The sequence below is a fragment of the Perognathus longimembris genome, chromosome 12 (genome assembly GCF_023159225.1).
Source record: "Perognathus longimembris pacificus isolate PPM17 chromosome 12, ASM2315922v1, whole genome shotgun sequence".
NCBI classification, from domain to species: domain Eukaryota; kingdom Metazoa; phylum Chordata; class Mammalia; order Rodentia; family Heteromyidae; genus Perognathus; species Perognathus longimembris.
In genome coordinates, this window is record NC_063172.1 from 67,820 (window position 1) to 80,436 (window position 12,617).

Here is a 12,617-nt window from a genome sequence, read left to right on the forward strand (position 1 = left end):
GCCACTAGGCTATATCCCCAGCCCTATGTTTTTAACTTTGTAAAGCATTAAATTTCTGTACTTTTGAAAGAGATCATTCAGTCAAAATGAAGCTGATGTACAGTTACAAATATTTCTGTACACACATTTTAACTTTAAAATGTTAAAACTAAAATGGCACTTTATCAGCAAAAGCAAAAAATAGACAAAAATTTGCTGAGGTCTGTTTCAGGCCAAAATTTCTGTATTGCATTCCTAAGTTCCTTTTTCTTAAAGAAATTAACACTTCTGTGTCATTTTAATTATAAAAAGTAATCATTATAGCAAAAATATCTTAAAACCTGATGCACGCAGTTACTGCAATGTCACCCTTCCCTCTGAATCTTGTTTGTGTAGTACATGACTCTTATGACTCAGAAAAACTTTTAACTTCTGTACATTTTCCTGTTGTTTTTTTTTATATAATACAAATCTCGCATAGTAGTGTTGGGAGCCAAGCCGACAGCAAAGCTCATCCTGACCTCTGGCTATGGTATTATCTCAAGAACTGTGCAAGGATAAGTCTTAGTTAAAAGACAACACAAGAGTATGATTTATGCTAACTATTCAACCTTATTCTGTCATTCCTGCCACCTGTTATTGCCGACTTCAAGGCTTTCTTATTTTCTTAAACTTAGGTAACCCTATGCTATCCCTGGTTCCTAATCTACATATAAGCTGGAAGTTAAAAATAATCGGGGTTACAGTCTTGAGCTACAAACTTGAGCTGCAGTCCTCCCGAACCCCATCCTTTGTCTTTTGTCTTTTCAAAAAAATTCACCAGGGGCTGGGGATATGGCCTAGTGGCAAGAGTGCTTGCCTTGTATACGTGAGGCCCTGGGTTCAATTCCCCAGCACCACATATACAGAAAATGGCCAGAAGTGGCGCTGTGGCTCAAGTGGCAGAGTGCTAGACTTGAGCAAAAAGAAGCCAGGGACAGTGCTCAGGCCCTGAGTCCAAGCCCCAGGACTAGCCAGGAAAAAAAAAAAAAAATTCACCAAACTAGCTTCTAACCAGGCTCCTCAGATCTCAGCCTATTGAGTAAGTAGAGATTACAGGCTTGAGCCACCAGCACTACACTTACACTGTAAGTGCAGTATAATAATACTAGACTGATACAATGTTGTAAGATGTGATTTTAACGCAAGTCAGACCAGGCAGTCAGGGCTTGGTGTCCCAGCTGCAGTTCCGGCTCTTTGGCCCAGTCAGCAGGGAGAGGGGGAGCGGAGGAGCTCAGCCTGGTCCCGGGCACTCGCCCCCTTGTACTGGAGGGGAAGCGGAGGCACGGTGACATGACTGCAGAGGTAGCCAAAACAAGAAATGTTGTCAACCCTACTAAGAACCCCCAGAAAAGGACGTCCCCGGGCAGCCCAGGCGGGAACCTGGCGGAGCAGCTCCACCCCTCGGGCCGACACCAGCCCTGTGGGAGGGGCAGGGCGGACGGGAGGCTGGGGCTGAGGCTCGGGGAGTGGTCACTCGGACGGCCCGGGCACTGCGGCAGGAGGGGGACGCCGTGGCCCGGCTGAGAGACCTCCCAGCCCGAGGGCAGCGCGCAAACTGGAGTCTCCGGGAAGGACTGGGGTTCCGGGCGCCCGGCGGCTGCTGATGCTACAGCGACAACTGAGCTCCCCGCAGGCAAGGGTGGGGAGGGGGCTTGGTGGCCTGGATCCTCAGGGACTGCGGGGTGGGAAAGGAGGGGTGAAGCTCCTAGGGGTCCACGAACCAAGGAATGAGGAGGGCTGGCTTGTAAGAGACCACCACTACCCAGCTGGACCTGAGAGGCAGGGGAGGAGTGGGGGTCGGGGGACCCTGGAAGGACATAGGTCAGTGTTGGGAACTGGGCACCTCTTCCTGCCAGCAGGACAACATCAGTGACTTTTGACCTTAGCCTTCCCTCGGGGCAGTTGGGACTGTTTGCTCTCCTAACAGCCTGTGGACTCAGGCTGAGCCTAGGAACACAGGCCCACAGGAACTGTCTGTTCTTTGCCCAGGGCAGTAGCATGGAGTCCAAGAGCAGCCCGCTGACCACACATGTGCTAGACACCGCCTCGGGGCTCCCGGCTGAGGGCCTCTGCCTTCGTTTATCCAGGCTGGAAGACTTCACCCAGCAGTGGACAGAATTGAGGAGGAGGTAAAAGGCACGCCCTGGCATCATAGGAGGTATCCAGGGAACGTGACCTTCAGTGCAGGACCCTACCTTACAGCCAGGAGCACAGATGCTAAGGGCTGGAGGACAGAGCTGGCTGCTGTACCCCACTGTCCTCTTAGTCATGGAAGCGCATTGCCTGGGCTCAAGGTCTGGCTTCACAGCCTAGGCCTACTGACTCTCTGAGCCTCAGTTTTTTCATGAGATAAGGCAGATAGTAACAAAAGCTATAGTTCTGAAGGATGCTATGAAGTGTCTGAAACAGCTTTTCTGTTCAGCAGTCTCACAGACCCTTGGGCCTACTGAGCAGATGTTTGCACCTCTTTCGAGAGCTATTGGAGAGAACTGCTGAGTTACAGGCAGAAGTGGCATCTGAACACTAATTACATAGCCATGATTAACCTATGTTTGTGCCAGGATGCACACTGAATACATTTATTCCTGCTTTCTTTATTCACCATTCATCTTGTAGTCCAGTGGTGTAATTTTCCTTTTTATAGGTGGGAAGACTGAGGCAGTAGTGATGAGGTGACTACTGGAATTTCAAGCCAGGCTCATCAGGCACTGTGCTCATCAGCTTTGATGTGCACTGAAGCCCGGGCTCTGAACCCTGCCAGTAGCCCAAGTACAGGCTCTGCTATACTTGCCCTTCCAGTTTCGGGGTTCCCAAGCCCAGATAGGCTGGCCTATGCCCCTGGGGTTCCCATGAGTGGGGTCCCAGAACACTCACCTTGAAGCAGGCAGGTTTCCAAAATTCTAACCAGGAATGGGAAAGGGAACAGGGCTGGAGTCAGAGACTCCTACTCAATGGATCATGTCCAGATGTCTTACTGCCCCCTTCCCATCCATCCCTTCACAAAAGCCGGGGGCGGGGGCGGGGGGGGTCAAGTGGCAAGATAACATCTTTCTTTTTTTTTTAAATTTCCTCCGCCAGTCCAAGGGCTTGGACTCTCAGGGCCTGAGCACTGTCCCTGGCTTCTTTTTGCTCAAGGCTAGCACTCTACCACTTCAGCCACAGCACCACTTTTAGCCTTTTCTTTATATGGTGCTGAGGAATCAAACCCAGGGCTTTATGCATGCAAGGCAAGCTCTCTACTGCTAAGCCATATTCCCAGCCCTCCCTGAGCTTCTTTTGCTCAAGGCTAGCACTCTACCACTTGAGCCACAACACTGCTTTTTCTGTTTATGTGGTACTGAGGAATCGAACCCAGAGCTTCACGCATGCTAGGCAAGGACTCTACCACTAAGCCACATTCCAAGCCCATATTCTGTTCTTTCTAAATCACTGTGGGAGACACATTGAGGAGCACAGGTCTCCAGAACCCTGGATTCAGGTGGCTCACACCTGAAATCCTAGCTACTCAAGAGGCTGAGATCTGAGACTCACAGTTTCAGAACAGCCCAAACAGGAAAGTTTATGAGACTCTTACCTCCAATTAACCACCTAAAAGATGAAGTAGAACTGTGGGTCAAGTGGTAGAGCACTAGCCATGGACACAAAAACTAAGAGACAGTACTCACAGTGAGGTCAAGCAACAGTACCCTCACATACATGCAATTTTTTTTTAAAAGCAGAGCGAGAGATCAGCCCATTCCATGTGAATCCTCCATGTATTGTGGGTAGAATTAGTTACTGACCGAGATAGCAACATACAATATACTGTGTAAAACACAGGTTATAAAACAAGACATGCCGTATTTCACATTTTGTTAATAAACATACTTATGCATAAAGAAAATGTCAAATACAATTATTACTTCTAGTGTACACAGTCTGAGAGGTTTTGTTGCCCAATTGCTCCTCTGCCTTGGTGGTTCCCTAAATAGGCAATTCAGTGGTGTCCCTAGAAACAGTCCACGGTTTCTGCTTACACAGATGAGAGATTTATCTGGGGTTGCAAATCCACAACTGGGGAAGGGTGGCTCTTTGTCCCTTCTCTGCAACCCATCTTCTCCCCAGCTACACAGACCCAGATGGCCGCTGCCCTGGACTCCTGATACCAGGTCAAATGAAGCCAGGCACCTACAAACTGTCTTTCGACACTGAGGCTTACTGGAAGAAAAGGGGGCAGGAGAGCTTCTACCCATATGTGGAGGTGAGAGCTATGGGGGTTGGGGGAGGTCCTTGACTCACTGATGTGCAGGCCAAGCCTGCTTGCAAGGCCTCATCTGGGTCATGGAGACACTGGTCCTATTCCTCAGAGGGCAGGCCAATGGTACACTGGTGAGCTCACTGCTTGACATCACAGAAGAAAGGTATCCTGGGACCCGAGGCATCATTATACTTCAAGATGACACCTCCTTGCCCAAGTTGCTCCCTGTATCAGGCTTGGTAGACAAGTTGTCACCTGAGTCCAGCCCACAGCTCTCAGGGCTTTGCCACAAAACCTCCCCCTGAAGCTTCAAAGCACCTGGCTTATTGCCTATCCAGCAAGCACAGGAAACATTCACACTATCATTAGCCCTCAGAAAGTTTCCAGTCCACACACAGGACTAACTTACCAGTCCCATAGTCTAGGCTACTGAATTCCACCAGGGAGCACTGGGGTCAGGCAGTTTGTGTGCTGTGGTTCTTCCACTGTTTTCTGCTTCTCCCAGGTTGTTTTCAACATTGCAAAGGAAACTCAGAAGTTCCACGTGCCTCTGCTACTGAGCCCCTGGTCATACACCACCTACCGAGGGAGCTAGAACCAAGTCCTGCTAAGGCAGCCATCTGCCCTTCCTTCTCTGGCTAATCAGACACCAAATCCTTAAGAGTGGGCTTTATGTTCATTGAAGGCACTGCTACCCTATGGAGGTGCTGGCCACCCTGGAGTTTCCCAGTGGGCATCTGTGGCTTGGGTGTCAATAAAGTCAGCGCTAGCTTCTATAAAGCTGCTCTCATCATTGGAATAGGGGCAATGCATGCTTAACCAGCCCTAAGGAGTGAGGGACCATCAGAGAAAGAGCTTCTGAGCTCAGAGGCAGTACTCAGGTGGAACAGACTCTGAGTGGTTCCAACTCAGAAGGGTGAAACTGGAGGCCCTGGGGGAAGAGTCTATACAAGTGCTTCTCCTCCAAACTGGCAAGAGAACACAAACAAAATGTGAGACAACCTTCACCTGCTTATAAAGTCTGCTCTTGATGCAAAAGGAGTGTCATCTGGAAATTAGTGTCAGGAGGCCACTCTGTGGGCTGCAGTCCTGGGAAGACAGCTATATCAGGGTCCCTATGAATTCTAAAAGGCCTTAGCCCAACATCTACCCAACCATGGCCATCTCTAGCAGCTTGAGGCCCTATTGTCTAGGGGGAATCCAAAGGCCAACAGTTTCATCTTGTTTGTGTACAGGAGTAGGGCAGTATCAGGGAGGAAAGAAGTCCACCTGGGCCTGGGTACCTTGGCTGATAGGCTATGCCCCACCAAGACCTAGGTTCTGTTCAGGGAGGGGCAAGGAAGAAGGGAATAGAACCAGCACCACAGCATAAAAGAACAAAGCAAATACCTGTCAGTAGTTTGCTGTGCCAGACCAATGCTCATGCCTTCTGTGTATTAATCCCAGGAGCTCACACAGGGACAGAGGTAGAGGAGATGACTCAGAGCTGTGGCCTGCAGGATCCTGTTTTCTCAGGAGCTTCTCAGTGGTAGTCACCACTCCCTCCGTGCCCTGGTGAAATGGCATCTACATCCTACACCTGGTAGACAGCGATCTCACCATGCTAAATCCCCAGCTACTCTGCATCTTCACCTGGGGTTGATATTGTCTGGGGAAGGGTGTAGTTTACTTTCAGTCACCACAGATGGTCTGGATGACCACTCTGGTGGGGCCAGCATAGGCACATACCTTTCCAGTCCCATGTCATGCCTCTTACCTGGAAGATGCACATTTTTAAAAGGGTGAATCTCAGAAACTGAGGAACAAAGGGTGAACAAATGTAGCAGTGGCACCTACTAGACATATATTGAAAATATTGAATCTCACTGGGGTGATTAAAAGGTTTGATGAATCAATGTGACATGCTTGAAGTCTGGCTTGACTTGGAACAAATGGGAGAACAACAACAACAAAAAAAAAAACACCTCAAAACAAGATCCATTATACTTGCCCCCTTTCCGTCCAAAAAAAGAGCAAGGAGAGAGAACTTAGGAGCTGTATCCTAGTTCACTTCTCAGGTTTGGACTGCTCCTGAGACTCAGATAAAACTCACCGATGGTCTCCCACCCCACCCCACCCCCAACAAAACATACAGCAGATAACAATAATGTTGGAAAAATCATTATTGACATTTGAGGTAAATGCGCAATGGGCAAACCGAGGGCTGGGGAAAGCAGGGGCTAGCCTGTGGTTTGGGAAGGGCGGAAAGGCCTGGATGATTTAGGCATCATGTAACCTGAGAACCAGTAATAGGCACTGGCTGTGACCAGGGTTTTTGTTTGGGTTTTTTGCCAGTCCTGGAGCTTGGACTCAGGGCCTGAGCACTGTCCCTGGCTTCTTTCTGCTCAAGGCTAGCACTCTACTTCTTGAGCCACAGTGCCACTTCCAGCTTTTTCTGTTTATGTGGTGCAGAGTAATCAAACCCAGGGCTTCATGCGTGCTAGGCAAGCACTCTACCTCTAAGCCACATTCCCAGCCCCTGCCCAGGGTTTTTATAAAACAAGATGACAAGAACTTTTGGGCATGGTCCCAAACCTGGGATGCAGTGCCCACCACACAGAATTAAGATTGCAACTGAATCACTCTCATTGGGCGGCCACTCTTAGTAAATCCCTCTCTGCAGACAGCAGGCAAAGTGAAGAGAGAGCAGCCAGCTCAAAACACAGGTTATCCCCTCAACCATGTGAAAGATGACAGCTCAGATCCAGGCATTAGTCTAAGTGACCCTTACCCCCCCACCACCACCAAACAAACTAAAGGAGTCTGCTGATATGTTCATCATGAAAAGAGAATGTACCGTCACAAAATTTACAAAAAGCTAGTTTAGATGCCAGACTGCCATGCTGAGGGCAGTGGGCATTATTTAAGAGCACAAAAATCCCCTCCAAGTGCCCTCAGATGCTGGGTCAGTGCAAAGGGGCAACAGAGAGACACAGACTGTTTGTCTTGCTCCAACTCACTTGGGAATAAATTGACCGGGATTTACAATGGGTGTATTAGCATTAGAAATATCCCCATTCTCTCTCTAATCAATCATGATGTTTTTATAAGCTGATGTGCTCTGACTTACAATTCTGGAAGTAAACTTTTCAGATGGGAGGGGCTCTGTGACATTGTCCTATACAACAAACATGTGAGAAAATGACCTTGAACATGGCTTGATCGCCTTGTTATATTTCTGGGACACAACTACACAGAAAGGCCTACTCACTCCCCTTAAGCTGATCCTGTTCCTCACCTCTGAATCTGCTCAATAACCCATGCCACTGCTGCTGATTCTGCTCACTTGTAAGTTCATAAAGCATGCCCAAAACAAGAATTTGGTAAGCTCAAGGAGATCACCTCTGAGCCTGAGAGACAGTAAATGACCTGAGCATTGAACCTAGCTTGGTTTACTCATGGTATTAGCTTCCTATCACTGTGACAAAAAGACAGATAAACCAAAGACAGAAATCCTTATTTTGCCATCTGTGATCACTCAGTCACTTTGTGTCTGTGGTAAAGCAGGATATCATGATGGAAGCATGACACCTGTTCACCTCCTAGTGCCCAAGAAGCAAAAGGTGAATAAGGAGAGACCAGAATCTCAGTATCCTTCTAAAGATATGCTACAAATGCCAAGTTTCCTTCCTTTAGGCTCCATCTCTTAAGGTTCCGGCTACCAATAGTCCCACAGGCTGGCATTCAAACCTTCAAAATATGGCCTTTTGGGACCACTTAAGGTCCAAACAGGGGCTGGGAATGTGGCCTAGTGGCAAGACTGCTTTCCTTATATACATGAAGCCCAGGGTTCAATTCCTCAGCACCACATATATAGAAGAGGCCAGAAGTGGTGCTGTGGCTCAAGTGGCTGAGTGCTAGCCTTGAGCAAAAAGAAGCTCAGGGACAGTGCCTGGAAACAAGTTCAAGCCCCAGGATTGGCAAAAAATAAAAATAATGAATCCACTGTAAAATATGTAGCAGCTCCCAAAAATCCACTCCATCAATGAAAGCTTTATCAAATCATAGACACTGAGTATCTTAAACTGTTTATGAAAGATGTTCTAAATGAATCTCTCTTTTCCTAACAAACAAGACATTTTATCAAAAGGCTTACAAATGGGGTTAATCTTATACTTGCACAGAAAACTCAGATCCAAAGGCAAGTCACAGATAATCCAAGCCCATAAATGCTGACAGAGAATTTCTGGAAAGGCTCTGCACTTAAAACGAACTCCACCTGGGGGAGGACTGTTCCAGAGTGTGGGGACAGTCTAAAAGAAATTGAACCTAAATTCTTCACCAGGAGAGTCCAGAGTGGACTTGGCTTTCCCTGTTAGACGAGGCCTGCAGACCCTTCCACTCTTCTTTCTGGTAGCCTCACCAACAGACTGTACTTGAGCTGAAAGAGCGGCTGTCAGAGAAGGGGAAGCAGAGAGTTAGAATTGAATAACAATCCCATACAATCCCATACAATCCCAACCACAATGGATGACTTTACTAATCAACTTCTCAAAATTATAAGATAAGTATTATCGCTCCACCTTTAGAGGTAGACCCAGTGGGCTGGGGATATGGTCTAGTGGAAAGAGTGCTTGCCTCGTATACATGAGGCCCTGGGTTCAATTCCCCAGCACCACATATACAGAAAATGGCCAGAAGTGGCGCTGTGGCTCAAGTGGCAGAGTGTTAGCCTTGAGCAAAAAGAAGCCAGGGACAGTGCTCAGGCCCTGAGCCCAGGTCCCAGGACTGGCAAAAAAAAAGAATAGAGGTAGACCCAGGCCTTGAAGAATATTTCATTCCAGCAATTAAACTCAAACACTATGTGTTCTGGCTATGTGTTCTGGTTCAAGGCAAAGACAGGTGAGGTGCCTTTCCCCACCACAAGAAAGGGACAAGGAAAAAAAACACCAGTCTCTTACTACCCATCTCCCTCAGGATTTCTGCCTTTGAGAGGTACAAACTTTCTCAGGCTTCCCTGAGGTCATCTCCATGCCCTGAGCTTCCTCTTTCACTTCCTCCCGACCTTCTAGTAAATAGATGTACTTAAACAACCAAGCTCCTCACCAGTCCTGAGTGCCCGCAGGGCCTCCTGCCACTCAGCCTCCATTTGAGCCCTGTAGTCCCCAAACAAAGAACGCATCAGCTGCCTCTTGCGTGGCAAGGGAGCTTTTTCACTGCGCAGGGTTCGAATGGCCCCAATAGCTTGCTCCTCTGAAGATAAAAATAAAGGATTAATCATCTTACATATACACACTTACTATCCTATTGCAAAGGCAACAATTTTGGGGGTAGTACTGGCAGGCCACAGCTCCATTACTATTCACATCACACACACACCCCAAATATAAAAATGGATCCCTTACTCTGTTTAGGGGTTGATCTCTGCATCTTGAGGCCCAACTCCAGCTGCTCCACGCACCAGGCTAATTCCAGGGCCAGCCGGTCTGTCTGTGAAGGATGAGGGGCAGTGGCTGTGTGATGCACCACAGCCCGAAGCACCCTCCTCCTCCCCCTCGCGCACCTTAACTCCGCTGACCCTAGCTCGCACCCACGTGAGTACTCGCACCCAGAAAAAAACGTAGGCATCCCACACTTGCCTGGGCCTCGGCGCTAACAGGGGATTCCTCCGGGCCAGGTTTCTCTGAGGACTCGTCTCCATTCCTTACAGACGCCTTGATCCTGGTTTTCTTCTTTTTTGGCTTCCTGGAGCCTGCACTGCCGTCACCACCTATGGGATATGTTCTGGTAGCAGTCCCACAGCCCTTAGGTTGCCCTGAGCACTGAACGGCAGCAGAAAGATTCCGGACGCCAGGGACAGAACCTGGAAGCCGAGGCCTACGAGATGCGTGGACAGCGCCAGGATGTAGGGCTGCTGGTGTCTCCTGAGCAGCGCACTCTGGAGCCTGGAGAAGGAGCAAGGAGACTCACAGCGGGCTGCCGACCACCCAGGCCCCGCCACTAGCGCACTGTCACTTCTCCACTTACCGCCATGGGCCGCAATGGCTGCTGGTATTGACGCTGGGCCCCGAGTCCGTCGCCTAAGTCCTCCTCCCGAAACAGGTCTACTGCGCAGGGTTCCGCTGGGAGCGCGGGAGACCCCGAACTCGGAGGCGTGGCAAGGCACAGGGGCGGAGCGGGGCCTCGTGCACTCGGAGGCGGGGCGGGGCGCAGGAGTGGGACGGAACCTTGCGCACTCGGAGGCGGGGCGGGGCGCAGGGGCGGAGCGAGGCCTCGCGCACTCGGAGGCGGGGCGGGGCCCAGGGGCGGGGCGGGGCGCAGGAGTGGGGCGGGGCCTCGCGCACTCGGAGGCGGGGCGGGGCGCAGGGGCGGAGCGAGGCCTCGCGCACTCCGAGGCAGGGCGGGGCGCAGGGGTGGGACGGAACCTTGTCCACTAGGAGGCGGCGGGGCGCAGGGGTGGGACGGAACCTTGCGCACTCGGAGGCGGGGCGGGGCGCAGGGGCGGGGCGGAGTCTCGCGCACTCGGAGGCGGGGCGGGGCGCAGGGGTGGGGCGGGGCCTCGCGCACTCGGAGGCGGGGCGGGGCGCAGGGGTGGGGCGGGGCCTCGCGCACTCGGAGGCGGGGCGGGGCACCGGGGCGGGGCGGGGTCTCGCGCACTCGGAGGCGGGGCGAGGCGGCGGGGCGGGGCGGAGCCCAGCGCTGGGAGGATTTTGGAAGCTCTTCTAACCCAGTTCCTGACTTGGGCAGTGGAACTTTGTGGCGGCTCCCAGAAGAGGATAGTATCACGCTGGAAATCTATTGTGCCAGTATTCTAGGAACCCTGCCCACACTCCTTTAAACGAGGAGTGGCCTCACAAAGCTCACCTAGTAGGCAAAATACAGAGTATTGCATGGACAGCTTCAGAAAGGTAGGCAACTAAGTCCCCTCTGAGCAAGAAACGTTTAGCTGAGTGACAAGAGCATGGGTGTGATGGGGTAACAGATGGGTGGTGTGCTACTGAGCACAGGTAAGAATGCGAGGGATTTTACAGAATCCTCATAGACACAGTCTTTGCTTTCATTCAGTGCAGTGCGCAGTCATTGTAAATAATAACAGTGATAGGAGTTTACTAAAGTGTGTGTTTAAAGATTGCTTGGGGCTGGGAATGTGGCTTAGTGGTAGAGTGCTCGGTTAGCATACATGAAGCCCTAGGTTCGATTCCTCAGCATCACACAAGAAGCCAAAAGCAGCGCTGTGCCTCGTGACAGTACTAGCCTGGAGCAAATGAAGCCAGGGACAGTGCCCAGGTCCTGAATTCAAGCCCCAGCACTGGGGAAAAAAAAAAAAAAGATTGCTTACATATTGAAAAGAGATGCAAATCTCTTCACTAAAACAACCAACAGAATTCAGCAAGTAATCAAAAAAATTATACAGTATGATCAAGTGGGTCTTATCCCAGAAATGCAAGGCTGGTTTAACATACACAAATCAATAAATGTAATACATCACATCAACAGAACCAAAGACAAGAACCACACGAATATCTTAATGATGCAGAAAAGGCCTTAGACAAAATCCAACATCCATTCATATTAAAAGCTGTGGAGAAGATAGGAATAGAAGGAACATAACTCAACATAATAAAGGCTATATATGACAGAGCAACATCCAACATCATACTGAATGGTGAAAACCTAAAACCATTTCCTATAAGATCAGGAAGAAAGCCAGGCTGACCACTCTCTACACTCCTCTTCAGTATAGTTCTAGAATTCCTAGCCAGAACAATAAGAAAAAGACAAAAAGGGAAAAGGAAATAATATGAAATAAAAAAACATAGGGAAAAAGAAGTCAAATTATCCATATTTGCAAATCTCGTATCTGAAGCTTGCAAAAGACTCCATCCCCAAGGTCCTAGAACTGATCAATAATTTTAGCAAAATAGAAAGATACAAAATTAGCCCACCAAAATCAGAAGCTTTTCTGTATACCAACAGTGTACAAGCAAATAAGGAACTCAGGAAAACAATTCAATTTGCAATAGCCTCAGGACAATAGAAATACAATAAAATATCCAGAAATAAGCCTAATGAAGAAACAAAAGACATTTATAGTAAAAACGATAAAAATATGAGGAAAGAAATTTAAGATTACATATCAGGAAGTGGAAAGACCTTCCATGTTTGTGGATAGGTAGCACTAATATTGTGAAAATGGCCTTCCTGCCAAAGGTGATCTACAAACTTACTGCAATCAGCATCAAAATCATAGAAAGATAGAGAAAATAATAATAAAAAATCATATGGAACAACAAAAAACCTCAAGTAACCAAAGCTATTTTATTTTATTTTAGGTGCAATTCCTGAGGCTTGAACTAAAGGCCTGGGTGCTGTCCCTGAG

At 49.0% G+C, this 12,617-nt stretch overlaps 2 protein-coding genes across 3 annotated transcripts; one reads left to right on the forward strand and one right to left on the reverse strand.

Annotated features, from left to right (window-relative positions):
- Window positions 1–1,517: 1,517 nt before the first annotated feature.
- LOC125360729 (5-hydroxyisourate hydrolase-like) lies at window positions 1,518–5,035 on the forward strand. 2 transcript variants are annotated; one of them, XM_048358788.1, is made up of 4 exons: window positions 1,518–1,654; window positions 2,016–2,150; window positions 4,126–4,261; window positions 4,764–5,035. In XM_048358788.1, the coding sequence occupies exons 2-4, from the start codon at window positions 2,020–2,022 to the stop codon at window positions 4,851–4,853; spliced, it is 357 nt and encodes a 118-aa protein (XP_048214745.1). In that variant the 5' UTR covers window positions 1,518–1,654; window positions 2,016–2,019; the 3' UTR covers window positions 4,854–5,035. The 2 variants fall into 2 exon arrangements, with proteins under 2 accessions (XP_048214745.1, XP_048214744.1); XM_048358787.1 differs by having other exon boundaries at window positions 2,011–2,150; window positions 4,764–5,034.
- A 3,250-nt stretch (window positions 5,036–8,285) lies between these two features.
- On the reverse strand, window positions 8,286–10,377 carry C12H8orf33 (chromosome 12 C8orf33 homolog). Its single transcript, XM_048358999.1, has 5 exons — window positions 10,265–10,377; window positions 9,877–10,182; window positions 9,643–9,727; window positions 9,344–9,490; window positions 8,286–8,690 (listed from the first exon to the last, which is right to left on the reverse strand). Exons 1-5 carry the CDS (start codon window positions 10,268–10,270, stop codon window positions 8,551–8,553), a joined length of 684 nt encoding a protein of 227 aa, XP_048214956.1. The 5' UTR covers window positions 10,271–10,377; the 3' UTR covers window positions 8,286–8,550.
- Between the last annotated feature and the right edge of the window lie 2,240 nt (window positions 10,378–12,617).

What these genes read in the sequence shown, in the direction of transcription:
- LOC125360729 (XM_048358787.1), top strand. Translation starts at nt 1,625, where the DNA reads ATGCTACAGCGACAACTGAGCTCCCCGCAG. An exon ending in GACAACTGAGCTCCCCGCAG is followed by an intron (nt 1,655 to 2,010) that starts GCAAGGGTGGGG and finishes TTCTTTGCCCAG; the next exon opens with GGCAGTAGCATGGAGTCCAA. An exon ending in TGGACAGAATTGAGGAGGAG is followed by an intron (nt 2,151 to 4,125) that starts GTAAAAGGCACG and finishes TCTTCTCCCCAG; the next exon opens with CTACACAGACCCAGATGGCC.
- C12H8orf33 (XM_048358999.1), bottom strand. An exon ending in GAGATCAACCCCTAAACAGA is followed by an intron (nt 9,491 to 9,642) that starts GTAAGGGATCCA and finishes TTTTATCTTCAG; the next exon opens with AGGAGCAAGCTATTGGGGCC. An exon ending in CCTGCGGGCACTCAGGACTG is followed by an intron (nt 8,691 to 9,343) that starts GTGAGGAGCTTG and finishes CTTCTCTGACAG; the next exon opens with CCGCTCTTTCAGCTCAAGTA.